We start from the raw sequence: 15,463 nt of genomic DNA, 5'->3' as shown, positions 1-15,463 counted from the left end.
CTTTAAAAGGTATCTTTAATAGAGAAAATAGCCCCTACAAACACAGTCACAATTATCTTCAGTTATAAGGAGAAATGCATGATGGTTAATTTGGAGAATGTATTTTGCTGCCAGACTAATGATAATCTTCCTCTGTTTTGTTTTGTTTTTGTTTTTGTTTTTTTCTCTTTAAATCTAATTTGCCTGAAGTACTGTACAACAGATAAATTTCTTACGCTGTAAATCTGGAGTAAAATCCAGAGAACTCCCAGAAGGGGACAGAGCAGGTCGGCAGCCTCTTTGTCTCTTCTCATTAGCAGGCAGACTTGCACAAGAGCATGGGACCACTTGGGTATCCCAGGACCAGGACAAGGAGGTGTCTAAATAAATGAGGTACTGGGAGCAGCTGTTTCTACACAGCACAATTCCTTTGGGTCTAGGAAACCCGTAAAGGAAAACCTATTGGTATGAGCAGTATTTAGTGCCATTCTGAGGCTCCGGACTCACCCTTCTCACAGAGAGGTTATGCAGAGCAGCTGCTCGGAGGCTGATGTCAGGAGCAATCCTGATGGCTCAGTCATGGCAGCAAGAACTGAAACTGCACTTAGCAAGAGAAAGTTCTCTTTCTATTGCTAAGAAAAATGGGGAGCAACTTAATGTCTGGGCTCTGTTAGCCCACAGAGTCATGCCATTTCCAAGAGGTACCCTGATTTCAAATGTTTAAAAGATGCAAAATTAGAATTCTGCATCCTCTCAAGATTTAAGGAACCATAAAAGTTGATTTAAAACATCCCTGAAGAAATTGTGGTATGCTTCAGCATCCAATATTTATCAAGTAGCTATAAGCGCAGCCACAAGAAACAAAGAGATAATTAAGCCACCCCCCCCTTAAAAAATGCATTTTTCTCTAAATATGAACACAAGCAAATCTTTCCAATAGTGTCTGAACATTATACTCATTAATTAAATCTCAACTCTGACAGCTTGCAGATACGTTTTTATTTAATGGGACTTCTACGTGAATTCAACCTCTGAAAAGAAATCAAAGCCAGTTATGTTAAGTAATTATACAATCTGTTTCTCCAGAGAAATGTCTGGGCTCGACAGTTGGCACTGAACAGCAGATTAAATTTAGAACTGAAGGACCATGTAGTGAAGGTGAACTCGCAGCCTTTAGTTCTGTGTTGACTAAAAGCTGTACATGTTGTTAAACTGATGTGCTCTGTCCCTGAAACCAAGTTCACTACTTATTCGAAAGAAAGATGTTGAAAAAGGACTTCCATCCCTAGACGGTCTCTGTTTCTAATCCATGAGCAACACACTGATGTCACTGGCTGATCTAGAGTTATCCTTCTCAAGGTCACTTCCCTCGCCTCAACACAGTGCTTAAAAATTATTTTAATCTTTTTTTTTTTCTTCTTTTTTTTTTTTTAATTTGCCTTAGCTGTGTTGCTACAGCCATGGCAGTCTAATGCTAGAAAAAAAAGCCAAACATTGTAGAAAGAAATAGTGTCCCTTAAACTTTGTCCCATTTTAACTTCAAGTGCAAGTATTCAAACAGATCACCCAGGGTTATCAGACAGCAGTATTTCAACTCCCCCATGACTCCTCGAAGACAGAAACCTTCAGATTTACATCTTGCTAGTTTGACTTCCTTACTATATGCAATGCAACTGCATACCGAAATCAAACCTTTAGTAAAATGCATGATCACTGCTGCAATAATCAATCATCCAGACATCACAGAAATATCAACTGACCTTCATGAGATGTTGATTTATCCATTTTGTGAAGGTCTTCTTCTGTACTTTGTCCCGTTCATCTGGAGGTAAAAAGGAAAAAGAAAAGGGTTTTCAACAGCTCTACAAATGATGCTGAAGATTTTTTAGTAACAGCTTTAAAAAATAGCATTCTAATAAGGTTTAAAAAGAGAATAGCTTGTAAAAGCTCTGAAATATCTAATTAAAATAATAGCATACAAATGTTTTTGGCGGGACAGCGCAGAATGTTATTGAGCAGAAGTTCCAAGTGAACACCTCCAAGGCTACAGCCCTGCTGTTGGAATAGGAGCACTATTAACAGAAATACAACTTCCTAAGAAAAGTTGACCATTCATAAAATGAACTAAAAAGATGAAAGCGCGCTTTTAAGAGCTACAAATACCACTTCCAACCTCTATAAATGATTCCAGCTTCTGTTAAATGATCACAGTATTTACCAATAGAAAATCCCTCCCTGTATGAAAGCTGGCTTTCTGGTCACTGTGCTTTTTGACTGGAATATCACCTTTGTTCCGACATGCTTTATAGTCAGAGAAAACACCTTGTTTCTTTTAAACCTCTACAATATAAACAGCTCTGAGGCCCAGCTACTGCCGACAGCTTGCTCCGTGGTGTGGCAGCTAGCATCAGTGATTGCCCACAACATGCCAAGCAGAAGTAACAGGAGCAGCAGGGTAAGGAAGCATCCCACCACGGATGGGATGTATGCACACGTACTGTACACAGCCATGCTAAAGAGACAGTGATGATCCCCCAGCCCAAAAGCCTGGCGTGGTCATTAGGTGGTACAACTGCTACGGAGCCACCCGGTCCCAGTGCTCCCCAGAGCAGGAGCTGCTGTGCATTAGGACCGGGACCATCTGTGCAAGCCTAAAATAGCCAGATCCCTTAAGACCCCCTACAACAAAACTGCAGCTGTTTCATTGACTTGGGCTATTTGTAGCGCGGCTGAGGAGGAGCAAGGAGCTCAGGTAGCCAAACAAGATCCTTTTGTCAGCTGCAGCCATCACTAGAAGACTGAATCACATCCTGGATTTTACATTAAAATATTGTTTTCGTATTGGTCAAAGGTAACAGAAGTAAAATTGGTAGCTAAAAAATTATGGGAGGTGCACATCCATGGACATTCAAGTCACTGGTGTGGTATTGAAGCCTTTCCAAGTGGCCTGCGATCACACACTGGGCCATGAAGAGCATTGCTTGCTGCTCCTCACACTCGTGAGGAAGGAGTTCTCAGGAACTAACACAAAAACGAGGCAAGCAAAAGCCTGTGAAGCTTCCTACAAGCTTGTACACATCTTTCCATGTGAGATCCACAGATGATTTTTTGGGCCTTTTTTTTTTTTTAATCCTTTTATAACACCTCTAATTCCTGCATTCACTGCGGTGATGAGTCCTGCAGTTAGTCTGTGCAATGCACTCACACATTTGGCTCTGTACAGAGTAGGAACTGTTCCCAAAACACCTTTTCCATACCACTCATGATCTCTAAGTTTCTGGCATATTCTGTTTCCCTCTTCACAGCTCCACACAGACCTAGACTAGTCAGTGACCCAAAAAGAGAATTAGGAGACCACCTAAGAGCAAATACACAGTGTGTGAGGGAAAAATCGGACAGAGTAAAAAACCTTTTTGCTATGTAGACATTTTCCTATAGCCTTTATCCAGGAAGGCAGCATTTCCAGCACCAGTAATTTCTCCGAGGAAGGTAGAAGCCCTGGCTTGGCAGATGTAGAGAGTGGAAAAACAGATAAATTAAAGATCCAGAACTAATTTCCCTTAGAGCAGTGCCATTACGGGTAGCTATTGTAAAAGGAACCCAACTTTTCTGAACTGCAGGTACCAGCCCACAAGCATACAACGTGCCTTTTTTCCTAAGGTAACCTTCAGCTGGTTTTGACTAACCACCACAAACGTTTACAGCTGGGAAAATGTTACTGGGACAACAGGAAAAAAAAAATAATCCCCCAAATTCCCTTCCATGTATCTTGTTAGAACATGTAGTGACTATTAATTTCAACCCTACCTTCAATTAAAATGCCAATAGAAGTAAAAAGTGATGCTTGCTCCCCATATTCCTTTTATATATGAATATCAATTACTCTTTTCTACGCTTGTAGAGAAATCGTATAGCTCTGACATATACAAATGTGTAACAAGGAAGAAAACTGCCGCCTGTAATGCCAAGAAAAACACCAGAATAAAAAACACTTGTGGTTTTTAATCAAAAAACAAACAGACAAGAAAACGCCAGTTAGGATGAAGGCGCAGTGCGACAGTATTTCATGTGCTTGACCTCCAGGTAGAGCACAGCGAAGCCAAGTGAAGGAACCAGCAGACAGGCAGCCTACAGCCACGGCAAGGCACAGCTAAGAAGCAAAAGCCATTCAAAGCCCCTGGTGAGAAGTTTTCCCCACGGAGAGCCCTGCTAGCTAGCAGACGTAGCTCTAATGCCCTTCCACTGCAAAGCAAACCTGCTGCCGCGCCACTGACCCATGCAGCACATGAGCTCCACCAGCTTTGCGCTCCGGTCCTTTTCATCTTTAGCGAACGGTCGCATTCTTCCCTTCAAAACCTCACAGTTCCCTTCCAGGGAAAAGCAAGCCGAGCCCAGGGCTTCTCCTAGCTGTCAGAAAGTAGGAACTCCCCTTTTAAAAAAAAAAAAACACGAGCAAACAGCCCATCGGCTGTTACAGCACGGAAAACCGGCGAACCCTCTGGATTTAACTCGCTATAGGCATTAAATGAAGCATGTATGCTTGTTTGTTCTGAACTTTGGGTGCAGTAAGGCACATTTGAGTACAAACGTTGAGCTTTTCGAACCAGGAAGTCTGTTTTGCCTCTGTCAACAGCGAGTGGCAAGGCCAGCACGTCATCACAAAATGCGCGGCGGCAGTGCCGCCCCAGCCGAGGCAGGGTGCAGGTGAGGTGGCTGGAGAAAGACAGCACGTCTCGGATCATCTGATCCATAGATCATAATACGAAGCCCTCAGTGGTTAAGTAATTGACTGGAGCTTCTATGCTTTACCTGTTATTGCAGACATGTATCAGACATACAAATTAAGTCTCCTGTATTTTATATACCTCTGAAACTATCCCAACAAAACATCCACTGCCTTCATAGGCTGACACCTACTTTACGGATCTATACCACAGCGCAGGTCCAGGTTTGCACTTCTGTGGGTAAAAAGCAGTTGTCAGAACTAAGGCATCTCATTGCATGTTCCCAGACAACGCCCTTGGATATAACCCTTGGATATGACAACGCCCTTGGCTTAACCCTTAGGTAGCTCTGTGTGAAGCCAGGAGTCGACGATCCTCACCGTCCCCTCCAACTCAGGATACGCTATGCCTGTGATCGATCCAGATGACAAATTCAGGGGCCAGATCCTTCCGACACTGATGCCCCCTTCACAAATCCTCCCTGTCTGCATGGACTGCTGCACCTGTGCATTACAGCAGCTTCTCAGGACAGTTTTCCTACTGGAATTACGCCAAAGTCAACACCTGACATTGACCACCCTTGCGATGCCTTCCTGGAGAGCAGCAGCCAAGCATTCCTCCGTGCCGAAATGCAACCCAAAACCATCTTTATCTCTCTAAATCCCCGGTTTTCTAGATGTGCTGCAAATTTCTGTACTTCTTTCCTCTTTCCAGTGGTGACAATATCAAAGTTGGGAGTTTCTCCACTACTGACAGACTTGAAAAACATTATCTCCTTTGCTTAGGCAGCTTTTTGCATTGGTAAGTTAAGTTTGCTTCTCTGCTGACATTTTGTTTGCCTACATGAATGGCCAGATATGCAACAGGTTTGTCTACATTTATCCAGGCATTTACAAAAGCCCTGACATGAGTTATTTCTTACTTATGTATTAACACACTTTTTTTTTTGCACATATTGCTTCTATTTGTAGGACTTACTTATATTAAAACTCAAGAAAAACTGTGTTGAAAGAACACTGAACATTACTAAGGTTGCAAAATGAAGTACTCAAAAGTAGAGTGAAAACTGGAATTAAAACTGGCTGTGAAACCTTAATAAAACCCTCTTGGGAATATGCACTATAACATTTAATTAAATGACCACTTACTTTTCACTAGACTACCATCTAGTACATAGAAGGGATGCTATTCATTTAAGGAGCAGTTATTCAATAATGTATTTCACGTCATTGTTGCATACAGAGCACCAAACCTTTTCACTGTTCACTTTTCAAGCTGGGAAGACAAAATTCACTTTGTTATAGGCTTTCTTCTGGTATTCCTAAGTATACTGATTGAATACATAGCATGGAATAATTTCTTGCCCAAAATTTCTAGGAAAGGAGGGGGATATTATTCCCATTTTGTAGAGAAAAGAAAAGAAAGAGATATAAAAAGCTGAGTATTGAGACACTGAAAATATAATTTTCCAGAGAAGTCTTCTGTTCAGAGGTTAGTTCTCCTCAAGTTCTGTTGCTCAGCACGTCCACAAACTAGACCCTGCTATCTCAAATATTGCACTCAGAGCATAATTAATGAATCACCTCTTGAGAAAATATCTGCTTTATGATACTCCCCCAGGATTAGAGAGCTACAGAAGACACAAATCCAGCTCTCCAGGCAGTGTTGAAATGCTGTACCTACGAGGCCTTCCTCTCTGCTCCTGCAAACTCAGTGTTACCTTCTCACATGCCTCCCAAGGCCTGTACCAATTAGTCATGCTCCCTCAGGAATTAAGAGCCAGAGGGCACCCAACAAACCTATCAGAGTCTGGAGCAGTCTCCAGAAGGTAAAAGTCTCAATTCAAGCATGTCGAGTTTGGATAGTTAGAAACAAAAGATTTTTTATAGGGAAGTGCTGAATAACCTTTCGAACATGCAATCTACCAGCTTTCATATCGTTCGTGGGCATTCTTAACTATAGCAGGTTTTTAAAGCACACACATAATCCGTAGGCTGTGTGTATCGACTTGGACTATCTGAAATAGTAATTCTGCAAAACCGACCCCTGTTAGAAAAACTGGGATTATCTTTGATCCTGTACAGCATCCTGAACTAGATAAATTTAGAAATTAATGAATTAGAGCTACAATATATAATACAGTAAAGTGTATGACTACGTACCTAATGCTATGAATTGTGTTATTGCATGAAATTTTCATCAAGACATGCAGCATATAAAATCCTACCATACTTTGACAATGATTTCCAATGATTAAAATATATATCCCTTCTGCTACAAAAAATACCAAGACTGAATTAGCATTCACGTCTTGAATAGCTAACAAACTGGCAGCTATGGTGAAGTCTTGCTACATTGCTAACAAGTTTCTGAAGCAGTATTAGGGGTCTTGTATGGGGATCTCTGCATATCCAGCCTGAGACCAGAAGCACTGAGTGTGGAGGTGTCACAGTTTCAGGACCTATTGTAACGGGGGCGACATCTACTTATATGGAAAGGACTATTGGAAATCAGGGAACTCCCACATTATTTTGAACAGTTTTTGTCTTTGAAAAAACAGACCTCTGCAAAATACTTAACTATTTAGTCACTCAGAACTGGAGCGGTAATAAAAATTCAGTGTTTGTCCTGACAGAGTAGCTCCTCGCCTAAAGGATCCCCAAGAAGTTCTTGGTATTTACCCAGGATTTGGGGAGGGGGTAGATATGACAGTTTGCTCAGAGTAATCAGCTCAGTTGGTGACCCAGCCTCCTATGAGTTGTTTGCTTCCTTCACAAAGTGTATTTCACTTCACATAGTGTTTCAATTTCTGTATTTCAAAAGGACTACTTCATGAATTTTAATACAGAACGGTGCTGTTCTAAAATCAGCTCATCCCGAAGTGCAGGAGATGTTTGTCAAGCCTTAGAAGTAACATTTCATATTTAATCACCTTGATATTTTTTTCTTTTTTAACAGCTCCCCGTTGGGTGTATAAAATCAGCACTTACAACACTCCTTGGTTACGTCTCTGCTGGTGTTCCCGTAGCAGGACAGCTTGGGGAGCAGCACTGGCTGTTTGCAGGAGTTTGCCTTGGCGACAGCATCACGTTACTGCTTTTTTTAGAAAGACTGAATGGAGGCCTTGTCAGCCAAATACAAAATACGAGGATAAATGCAGACGGACTGGTAAGGTACAGAGTTTAGATACTACAGAGGAAGCCAGAGAGTAAGGGCATGGAGCAAGGGAGAGACACAGTAAGCATGTGAGAAAAAGAAATTTCAAAACTACATTTCATGAGTCAAGGCAATGAAACTTGGATAGGAGAGTTCAAGACAGACATAAGGATGGGGTTTCACTCTGTTGGAAGAACAGTCAAAACAAATCAAGTGGCTGTAGGTCAGACAAAGATTCTTACACAAAGGATATATCCTACAATTTAAGAAATACAAGCAGAACTGAATCTGCTAGACATTCATAAGGCACGAACTGCAGAAATGCATAGCCTACTTGAGACTCACTTCTTAAAAATGATGAAAATCTACAACCCTCTTTTAAAGGCTCATTTCATTCAGACAAAGTAACCTCATTTCTCTCTCCCACTTACTGCTCGCTGCCATCACTTCCTCCTCCGTGACAAGTTTACATTCCAACTCGCCTGGCTCGCAGATGCGAAGTTTCAGCTACTGAAGTGTCCCACACATGCACAAAGGTGCTTGAATAGTGCTGCCATTGCTTATAAACAAATGAAACTTTACAGAGGGAAGGACAAGGCACAAGGTGCTTCTGTCTCACTGTGTTACTTCCAGATGGCTAAAATCTGGAACCGACGTAATGGCACACAGAAAGTGAGGTTATGCAAAAAAATACCTATCAAATATCAAATATTTATGTTTAAACCCTAAGAGAAAAGCCTATGTTATGTGCTTTCCATTGCTGTTCTTCTCTAGCAGCCCCAAGCCACCTGAGGAAGGGAAAGGAACCACTGGCTCTTTCTCCTCCTTTTCCAAAGCATCCACTGCCAGCTGCTGCCAGCAAAGGGCACAGGAAGATGAAATCCTGGGCTGCCCCAGTGGGACTCACCATCAACCGCTCCCCACACAGAGAGATGCATTTGGCAATTGTCATCATCTGACCTGGGGGGTTTTGTGCATTTTTTCCCCCTCCAGAAAATGTCTCCCACTCAGCTACCACCCACTCTGCCAAGGTGTGCACCCATGCAGCAGGATTCTTGCAAAAGTGGCTTCTCCTCCACACCTTCCTGTCAGGCAAGGCAGTAACGAGGCTCGTTTTGTATGCCACGTCAGATCATCCATGCACATAGTTATGGAAGTGATTCCAATTAACTTCTATCCTGAGGTTTGCATTGTTAATTTAAGTAGCAATAAAATAAGAACCTCAACTTAGATCTTATCCTAAAGCTTCTGGTTGCTCCGATTACTGCGTTACGAATTTATGCATCTCTCCACTTCAGTTTCTTCTCCTTGGAAAATCAATCAATGTTCTTACACCATAAGGGCAAAGGTCACATATATAAATTGATCTGATTACAAGGATGGATCAGAATAAAAGTTTTGTCTGATTATTCTAAAACCTGATGCTCTACTTCATGCTCCGCTTCTACTAAACTGCACAGTCACTGCACTCAGGAGCTGAAGATGAGCTAGGAATTGTGTGTTGTTCCTGGAGTTACAGCCAAACAAAACCAAACCCTGACCTCACTGAAGCTAACAGTTAACCTTTCCTGAAATAAAAGCCCCCGTTGACTTCTACATGATTAGTGTTCAGCCTTCACAACATAAAAGCAATCATGTTTAGGATCTATGACATATTCTTCAAAATGAATATTTTTGTTCCTCTACCTTTCAAGAAAAACCATTATTTCAAATTAAATTTGTCAAATCATTTTTCTGGATATGCATTTAGCTATAAAAACGCACTTGCTCTCTGAAAAGATGTTCTTTATGAAAAAATGAGGCATGTAATTTGCAGACAGAAAGTGAACTCAATTTGCTGACAGACATAAATGCACCAAAGCCCAGGAAGTGCTCAAATACTATAAAAGTTGCAAGAAAAACCATATGAGAAAGCCTGAAGACTGAAAATAAACTGGAGAGCTTCAGTATTTGATTTTGCATTACACTCAGTCATCCCTTAAGAGGGATTCCCAATGAAGTTATGTTGATTGCAACAGCTGCAAATAGCATCCAAAGATACCAGCCTTTCATCTGCGCTCTGCTTAATGCATGTTTGCTCACTGAACTCCAGTGACCCACTTCAGCAGCTTCCCAGCCTTACAAGTGAAGCAATGAAACGTTAATACAGATTAATTGCTGGAGAGAAGACTAACACACATAGTACAGAAGTTCAAATGTTGGGGTTTGGAACAACGATACCAGTCTTTGGATCTCTGCAATTCTTCGTAACTCAATACCAGTTCAAATGTACTTTATTAGTATGTCTGTTTATTAAAATTGACAGAACAAACCACAAAGTTGGAAATTAATACCTTGGATATAGCAATATATAGAATATATAATACATATATACTATATATAGCAAGTATATAGCAATATACTGCCAATGAAATTAAAGGACTTGTAAAAAATGAAATAAAAAAGTCTTTAGTCACATGTAAGCTGTTGTAATTTGCTTTGTCATCGGCTCTTGTGTGGGCTCTGAAAGACACAGCCCTCTGTCTGGGAGGTAGGTTGCTCCCCTGCTATAAAATGAAATTTAACACTTGGACATTTACATCCCCACAGCCATCTGTTAATGATTAGATGGGCTTATCAGGACTCAAACAGAGAGTCAACAGCAAAACCGTAACTCCAGTTGCACCTTCCCCTCCAGCTGTACACACACGGGCTGTTCAGGTATTGTTTCTCCCACAAAAGACCCAATTCCATATGCAAACAAATAAGCACGGTCTGCCTGAATCCAGGCAAGACAAAGCTCCAGCACAGCTCCATGAAAGGAAGCAGGGCTGGAAGGGAGCCTGGGGAGCCCAGGCTGCTCAGGGCACACCTGCCTCCCGGCCACGTGTTGAACACACTTGGGGCACCCTTAAACGGGCTACTCTGGGTAACCACAGGCAAATGGCAATGCCTGGGAGCACCACTGCACACCCTGGGCCAAGGACACGTTTGTCAGCTCAGGAAGATGTGAGCTGCTGTGGCTCAACTCTTACCAGCCTCCAAACTCCCAAATGCATCAGATTGTGCATGACAGCACGCGTTTCGACGTGTTTAACTGTGCTGTCAACGTTCATAATCCAGATTGATAGAGATTAAGAAACAGATTTGCTGAAACAGAAAGGCATAAGGCATAAAATAGAATATTCTTCTCTGTTATCACTATAGTGCGATAGAAACAAACTAAGACTTTTGGATGATTTTGGAGGGCTCAGTTTAATCCTCCTTGCAGATGGAGGAGCAATAGTCAAACTCCCACTGACTTGGCAGAGCTATCTATGACCATCTCGACAAGCAAAATAAAAACCGCATGCAGACAAAAACGCACACACAAAATTCTTGAAACGATGGCTCATCATTTGGGCTTGTGATATCCTGTAATGCACAGTACTCCAACCCTACAAACTCAGGAGAATGTGAAATCACAACAGACCACATATGAACGCTTCGTGTCCTGAAAATATTCAAAAATTTGTTAATTGCACACCCATCTGGCTCAAAAAGAAACTGCACTCACAAAAATCTCAAATGAACCTGTTTTCTGCCACTGCTTCCCATTTATCCTTGAAGCAGAATAAAGAATTCACCTGGTCTGCCCCTGATCCATGCAGGGATAACTGAATGCGTAAAGATGTGCGCATGTGCCTGGGTTCACCGTCCTACATGGAAAATGCTACGTTGAACCTCAACGAGTGGAATGCAAACTGCTTCTGATATGAACTACAGGTATGTAAATTAAGAATAATCACACCTGCATGGAAGAAATACTGTCCTTTGAGTGTGTGCAGCCATCAAAGTGAAAAGGAACCCCAAGGAATCACTTGGTAATTTTATGGTGGTCAGTAGCTAACTTGGGTCTCATCATTGACACCTGAAATAAACTCAAAAAAAATGTTATTCTGGTGTCTTCTAATCCCAGCAATGCCTGGTATAAAGGGGTCAGAATCACAAACAAAATCCAGGTCCCAGCACCTGAAAGTTTACAGCTGAAGTATAGAGCAAGAAATCAGCAATGGGTACGAACAGCCCACAGAAGAAATACAAGAAAGCAATGAAATAACAGCAGTAGCTTGTAAGCCTGGTCCATTCAAGGGGGGAAAAAAGCCAATAAAGCACACGGCTTTCTTATTCAGTAGCTAATTTGGTTCTTACTGTTCTCCTTTGTCTGCAGTCCCCATGCACTCCTACTTACATTATATAAATTCTCATCCAACTACACACCACACACGCTGTCAAGCCTTGCGTCAGCAATGAATTCAGAATATCTTCTCTACTGTTCCAAGTAGTATTTCTCTTTTTATTCAATTTCCAGCTTAAAAACCAGAAAACATGTAGAGGAGAAAACTAAACTAGCAGTTGACCCACATAACCAAGATCCTCTTGAAACTTAAACGTTAGTGTATTTACCCATTGCAAACACTTGCTTTGTGCAGCCCTCTCCCCCAAGCCCTGTAGTGAGACAGATGCTGAATTTGAATTCAAAGAGCACAGCAAAGGAGAACTCTGCGGATGGCAGTGAGCATCGCTGAAAAACTGACAAAAATACCATTTTCCAATTTGCTTCAGTTTTGGGTATTACTTGATTCCTGGCTTTTATAGGAAAAAAAAAAAAACATGTCAAAACACCACATCCAGCTGTCAGGACACACAAAAGCTGTACACAGCCCAAAGAACATCTCAGTAGATGTCACGCTGCCCTGCGAGCCGGATCATAGCACTTCTGGGCTTCTGGCTCTATCACTTTTTTATATCACCACCTCAACAGGAATTTAAATTCATTTAAAAGAGGAATGTTTTATGTATTTATTTTAGTGAGATATCAGGAAGCATTGATACAAATTAAAATCTGTTTTCTAGGTTGCCAGTTCATGTTTTAAAATGCCAAACTGAGTTTTAACTGAAATCCAATATTGGAAAGCTCTGACGACTGCCCATTTCACTGATGATAAATAATAAGCAGCATTGCACTAAGAAAATCGCTACCACCTTCCTCAGCCCTCCACAAGCCGGTGGAGATGTGCACCAACTCTGGTTTGCCTTTCACTCCAGCACACATCACATCCTGCTCTGCTCACTGTGCTCTCCCTTGGAGAAAGAAACAGAGGAAACAGTCCAAAAGATCCACAGAAAGGTCCCGAGAGAAGACATTTATGGAGGGAGAAGAGCAATGTTTGCATGTGACACAACAGAGCCCGTAAGCATCACGATTTGCATTTCCTCGGGACAAGCTAAGGCCACGAAACTGACTGCAGTGTACGCAGCGCACATCAACACACTCACAAGCAGAGTATGATGGTCACACACAACAATACACATAAAAAGGAGATTAATTCTGTCTGCACACTGCGTCAAGATAACCAGAACAAGAATCAGATTCGCCTGACACTAAAAAAAACAATCTCATCTGCTGATGTTTACAGCACAGACATCTACGACGCTGCCCCTGCCTTCATCGGCACACTCACCCCTTGTTCTCCCTCTGCTCTCCCGAACAATAACAGATTCTGCTCCACAACAAAGAAACATAAAAACAAATCCTTGGATGCTTTCTGTGGCACAGGAAGGCGAAGGACACGGGCACTCTGAAACTCTTATCAGCCTCCTATTCCAGCCAATTTCAGCTGAAGACTTGGCTTGAAAGACACATTTATGTATTATTATAAATATGCCTACGAGGATTTGGAAATTTCCTTGGCCATTTTTCTTGACTGCTACGCAAAACCAAAATAAACTCTGAGTTGAACCAGTTCAATTATATTTGGTATTTCACCAGGAGTACCTATACTCTTAATCCACTTCACAGAGACTTATTAGCAAAGCCATTTTTACAATAAGAACACATCTCTGCCTTTAATGTTCACAAGGAGATATGAAAGCTTTGTATGAGGTTTTGTACAAACACAAAACTCCTGGTATTTAAGAAACACACACTCTACCTGTGCTAATAAAAGAAGTAAACCACAGAACTTCTTTCTGTGGCTATGCTGGCACTGTGATATGTTAAATTTAAGAGCTGTGATCTCATGATGCAGAGGAAGGCATAACAGTGCTAATTTAATCACGTTTAAAATTATCCCAAAATAATTGTCACACTTTCTGAAAGTGAATTTCCACACCTAAACTATCAATTAAAGTGCCATATTTTCTTCCACAATCTGTTTCCTTCCCATACCCACAGCTGCACGTATAAAGCAAATACAGCACCATTTGAATCATCCACGATAATGATACAAAAATGATTTATCAGGTCCTGCAGTAGTCCTAAAAAGCTTATTGAACAGGGGGTCAGAGGTGGCTGGGGGTGATGTGGGTAAGGGCAGAAATGTCCCCTCCTGTCTGATCCCACTGCACAGCCAGAACCAGCCTATATGGGATTTTACTTTGTGGTGTGGGTACTCAGGTAGGACTGGGGGATCTGGGGCTCTGCTCTCCTGATCCCCTGGAGTTTGGGACTGCTAAACCCACCCCAGCACATGTCCTCTACCCTTCTTCATGGGTCCATGGACCTCCAACGGCTTCATATGCACAGCAAGTATGCCAAGTACATGAGAGAAGGGGCACCTTGAAAGGAGATTTTAAGGTCACTTCTGCGAAGGCATTGCCATGTACAATGAGCAGCTGAAAAACAGGCAAAGGCAGTTTAGAAAATGGCACTGTTAAAAAAAAAAAAAAAAAACAAGGTTTAAGGAATGAAAACTGATAGGGCAGAGAGGGCTGTGTGTGGTAGTGAAGACAAAGACAACAGGCTTGTACATATTACAGCTGGGTGAGGAGGATTGCAGTACAGCAACATAGAAAGATGATCATTTTAGTGAAAACACATGTTGAAATGACGGGTTAAGCGTGGCATCTGGAACAGCAGAAGGATGGATCCTACAGCAGTCAGTGCAATACTCAGACCCCCGGAGGACAGCTTACGCTGTAGGGACAAAAAAAAAAAAAAAAAAAGTGTTTCAAAGAAAGAGAAAAAACGGGAGGAAAAGGAGTGCAGTCAATTGCCTGAAAGTAGTCACGGAGGTCAAACAAGGTGAGGAAGGATTTAAAAAAGGAAAGTGGATACAAAGCCAAAACATTCCCTGGCATTAAACAAAACAGTCACACATACAGTCACTGCTGAATGCTGGATTTTCTGCAGGTGTTATTTAAATATAATATTGGGAAGTTTTAATTTTTTTAAACAAAAAAGCTAATGATTAGGAGCACGCTGTGCAGTTGTTCTAATTTTCTTCCATTTAAAGATGGAAGGATTGCCACCTTTATTTGTTATAGTCACACCAGGCATATAAGCAGAAAGCCGAAGCCTGGCATGTTCCAGTTGCAGCCGAAAGGTTTGTAATGACAAAGTTTTGCTTCACTAAAGCTCTTGGAATTGAACGATTTCTACTGCCAGTAAGGCAGCCAAAGCCGCCTGTTCCAAGAACAAGCAATCCAAGGATTACCGCTGAGAGCACAGCTGGGTGCTGGTGAATGTGAGAGGTGTCACCACCACCGACGCTTCTGTCCTGGCACTTTGCAACTTCCCTGCAGGAAAAACTCTGGATCAGTAATACCATTCACTGCTAACCCTGATGTAAGGCACGGACAGC

General features: G+C 41.8%; 1 protein-coding gene across 37 annotated transcripts in view; it reads right to left on the bottom strand.

Moving 5' to 3' along the window:
* Nucleotides 1–15,463, bottom strand: part of DST (dystonin) — a 295,359-nt gene that overhangs the window by 202,192 nt on the left and 77,704 nt on the right. For all 37 annotated transcript variants that reach the window (XM_082758030.1, XM_082758004.1, XM_082757993.1 and 34 more), the window contains one exon: nucleotides 1,740–1,801. In XM_082758030.1, coding sequence (XP_082614156.1) covers nucleotides 1,740–1,801 — 62 coding nt within the window. The remainder of the gene's footprint in view (nucleotides 1–1,739; nucleotides 1,802–15,463) is intronic.

The sequence above is a fragment of the Aythya marila genome (assembly GCF_965140915.1).
Source record: "Aythya marila genome assembly, chromosome: 3".
NCBI lineage: Eukaryota > Metazoa > Chordata > Aves > Anseriformes > Anatidae > Aythya > Aythya marila.
This window is presented reverse-complemented; position numbering and strand designations above follow the sequence as displayed.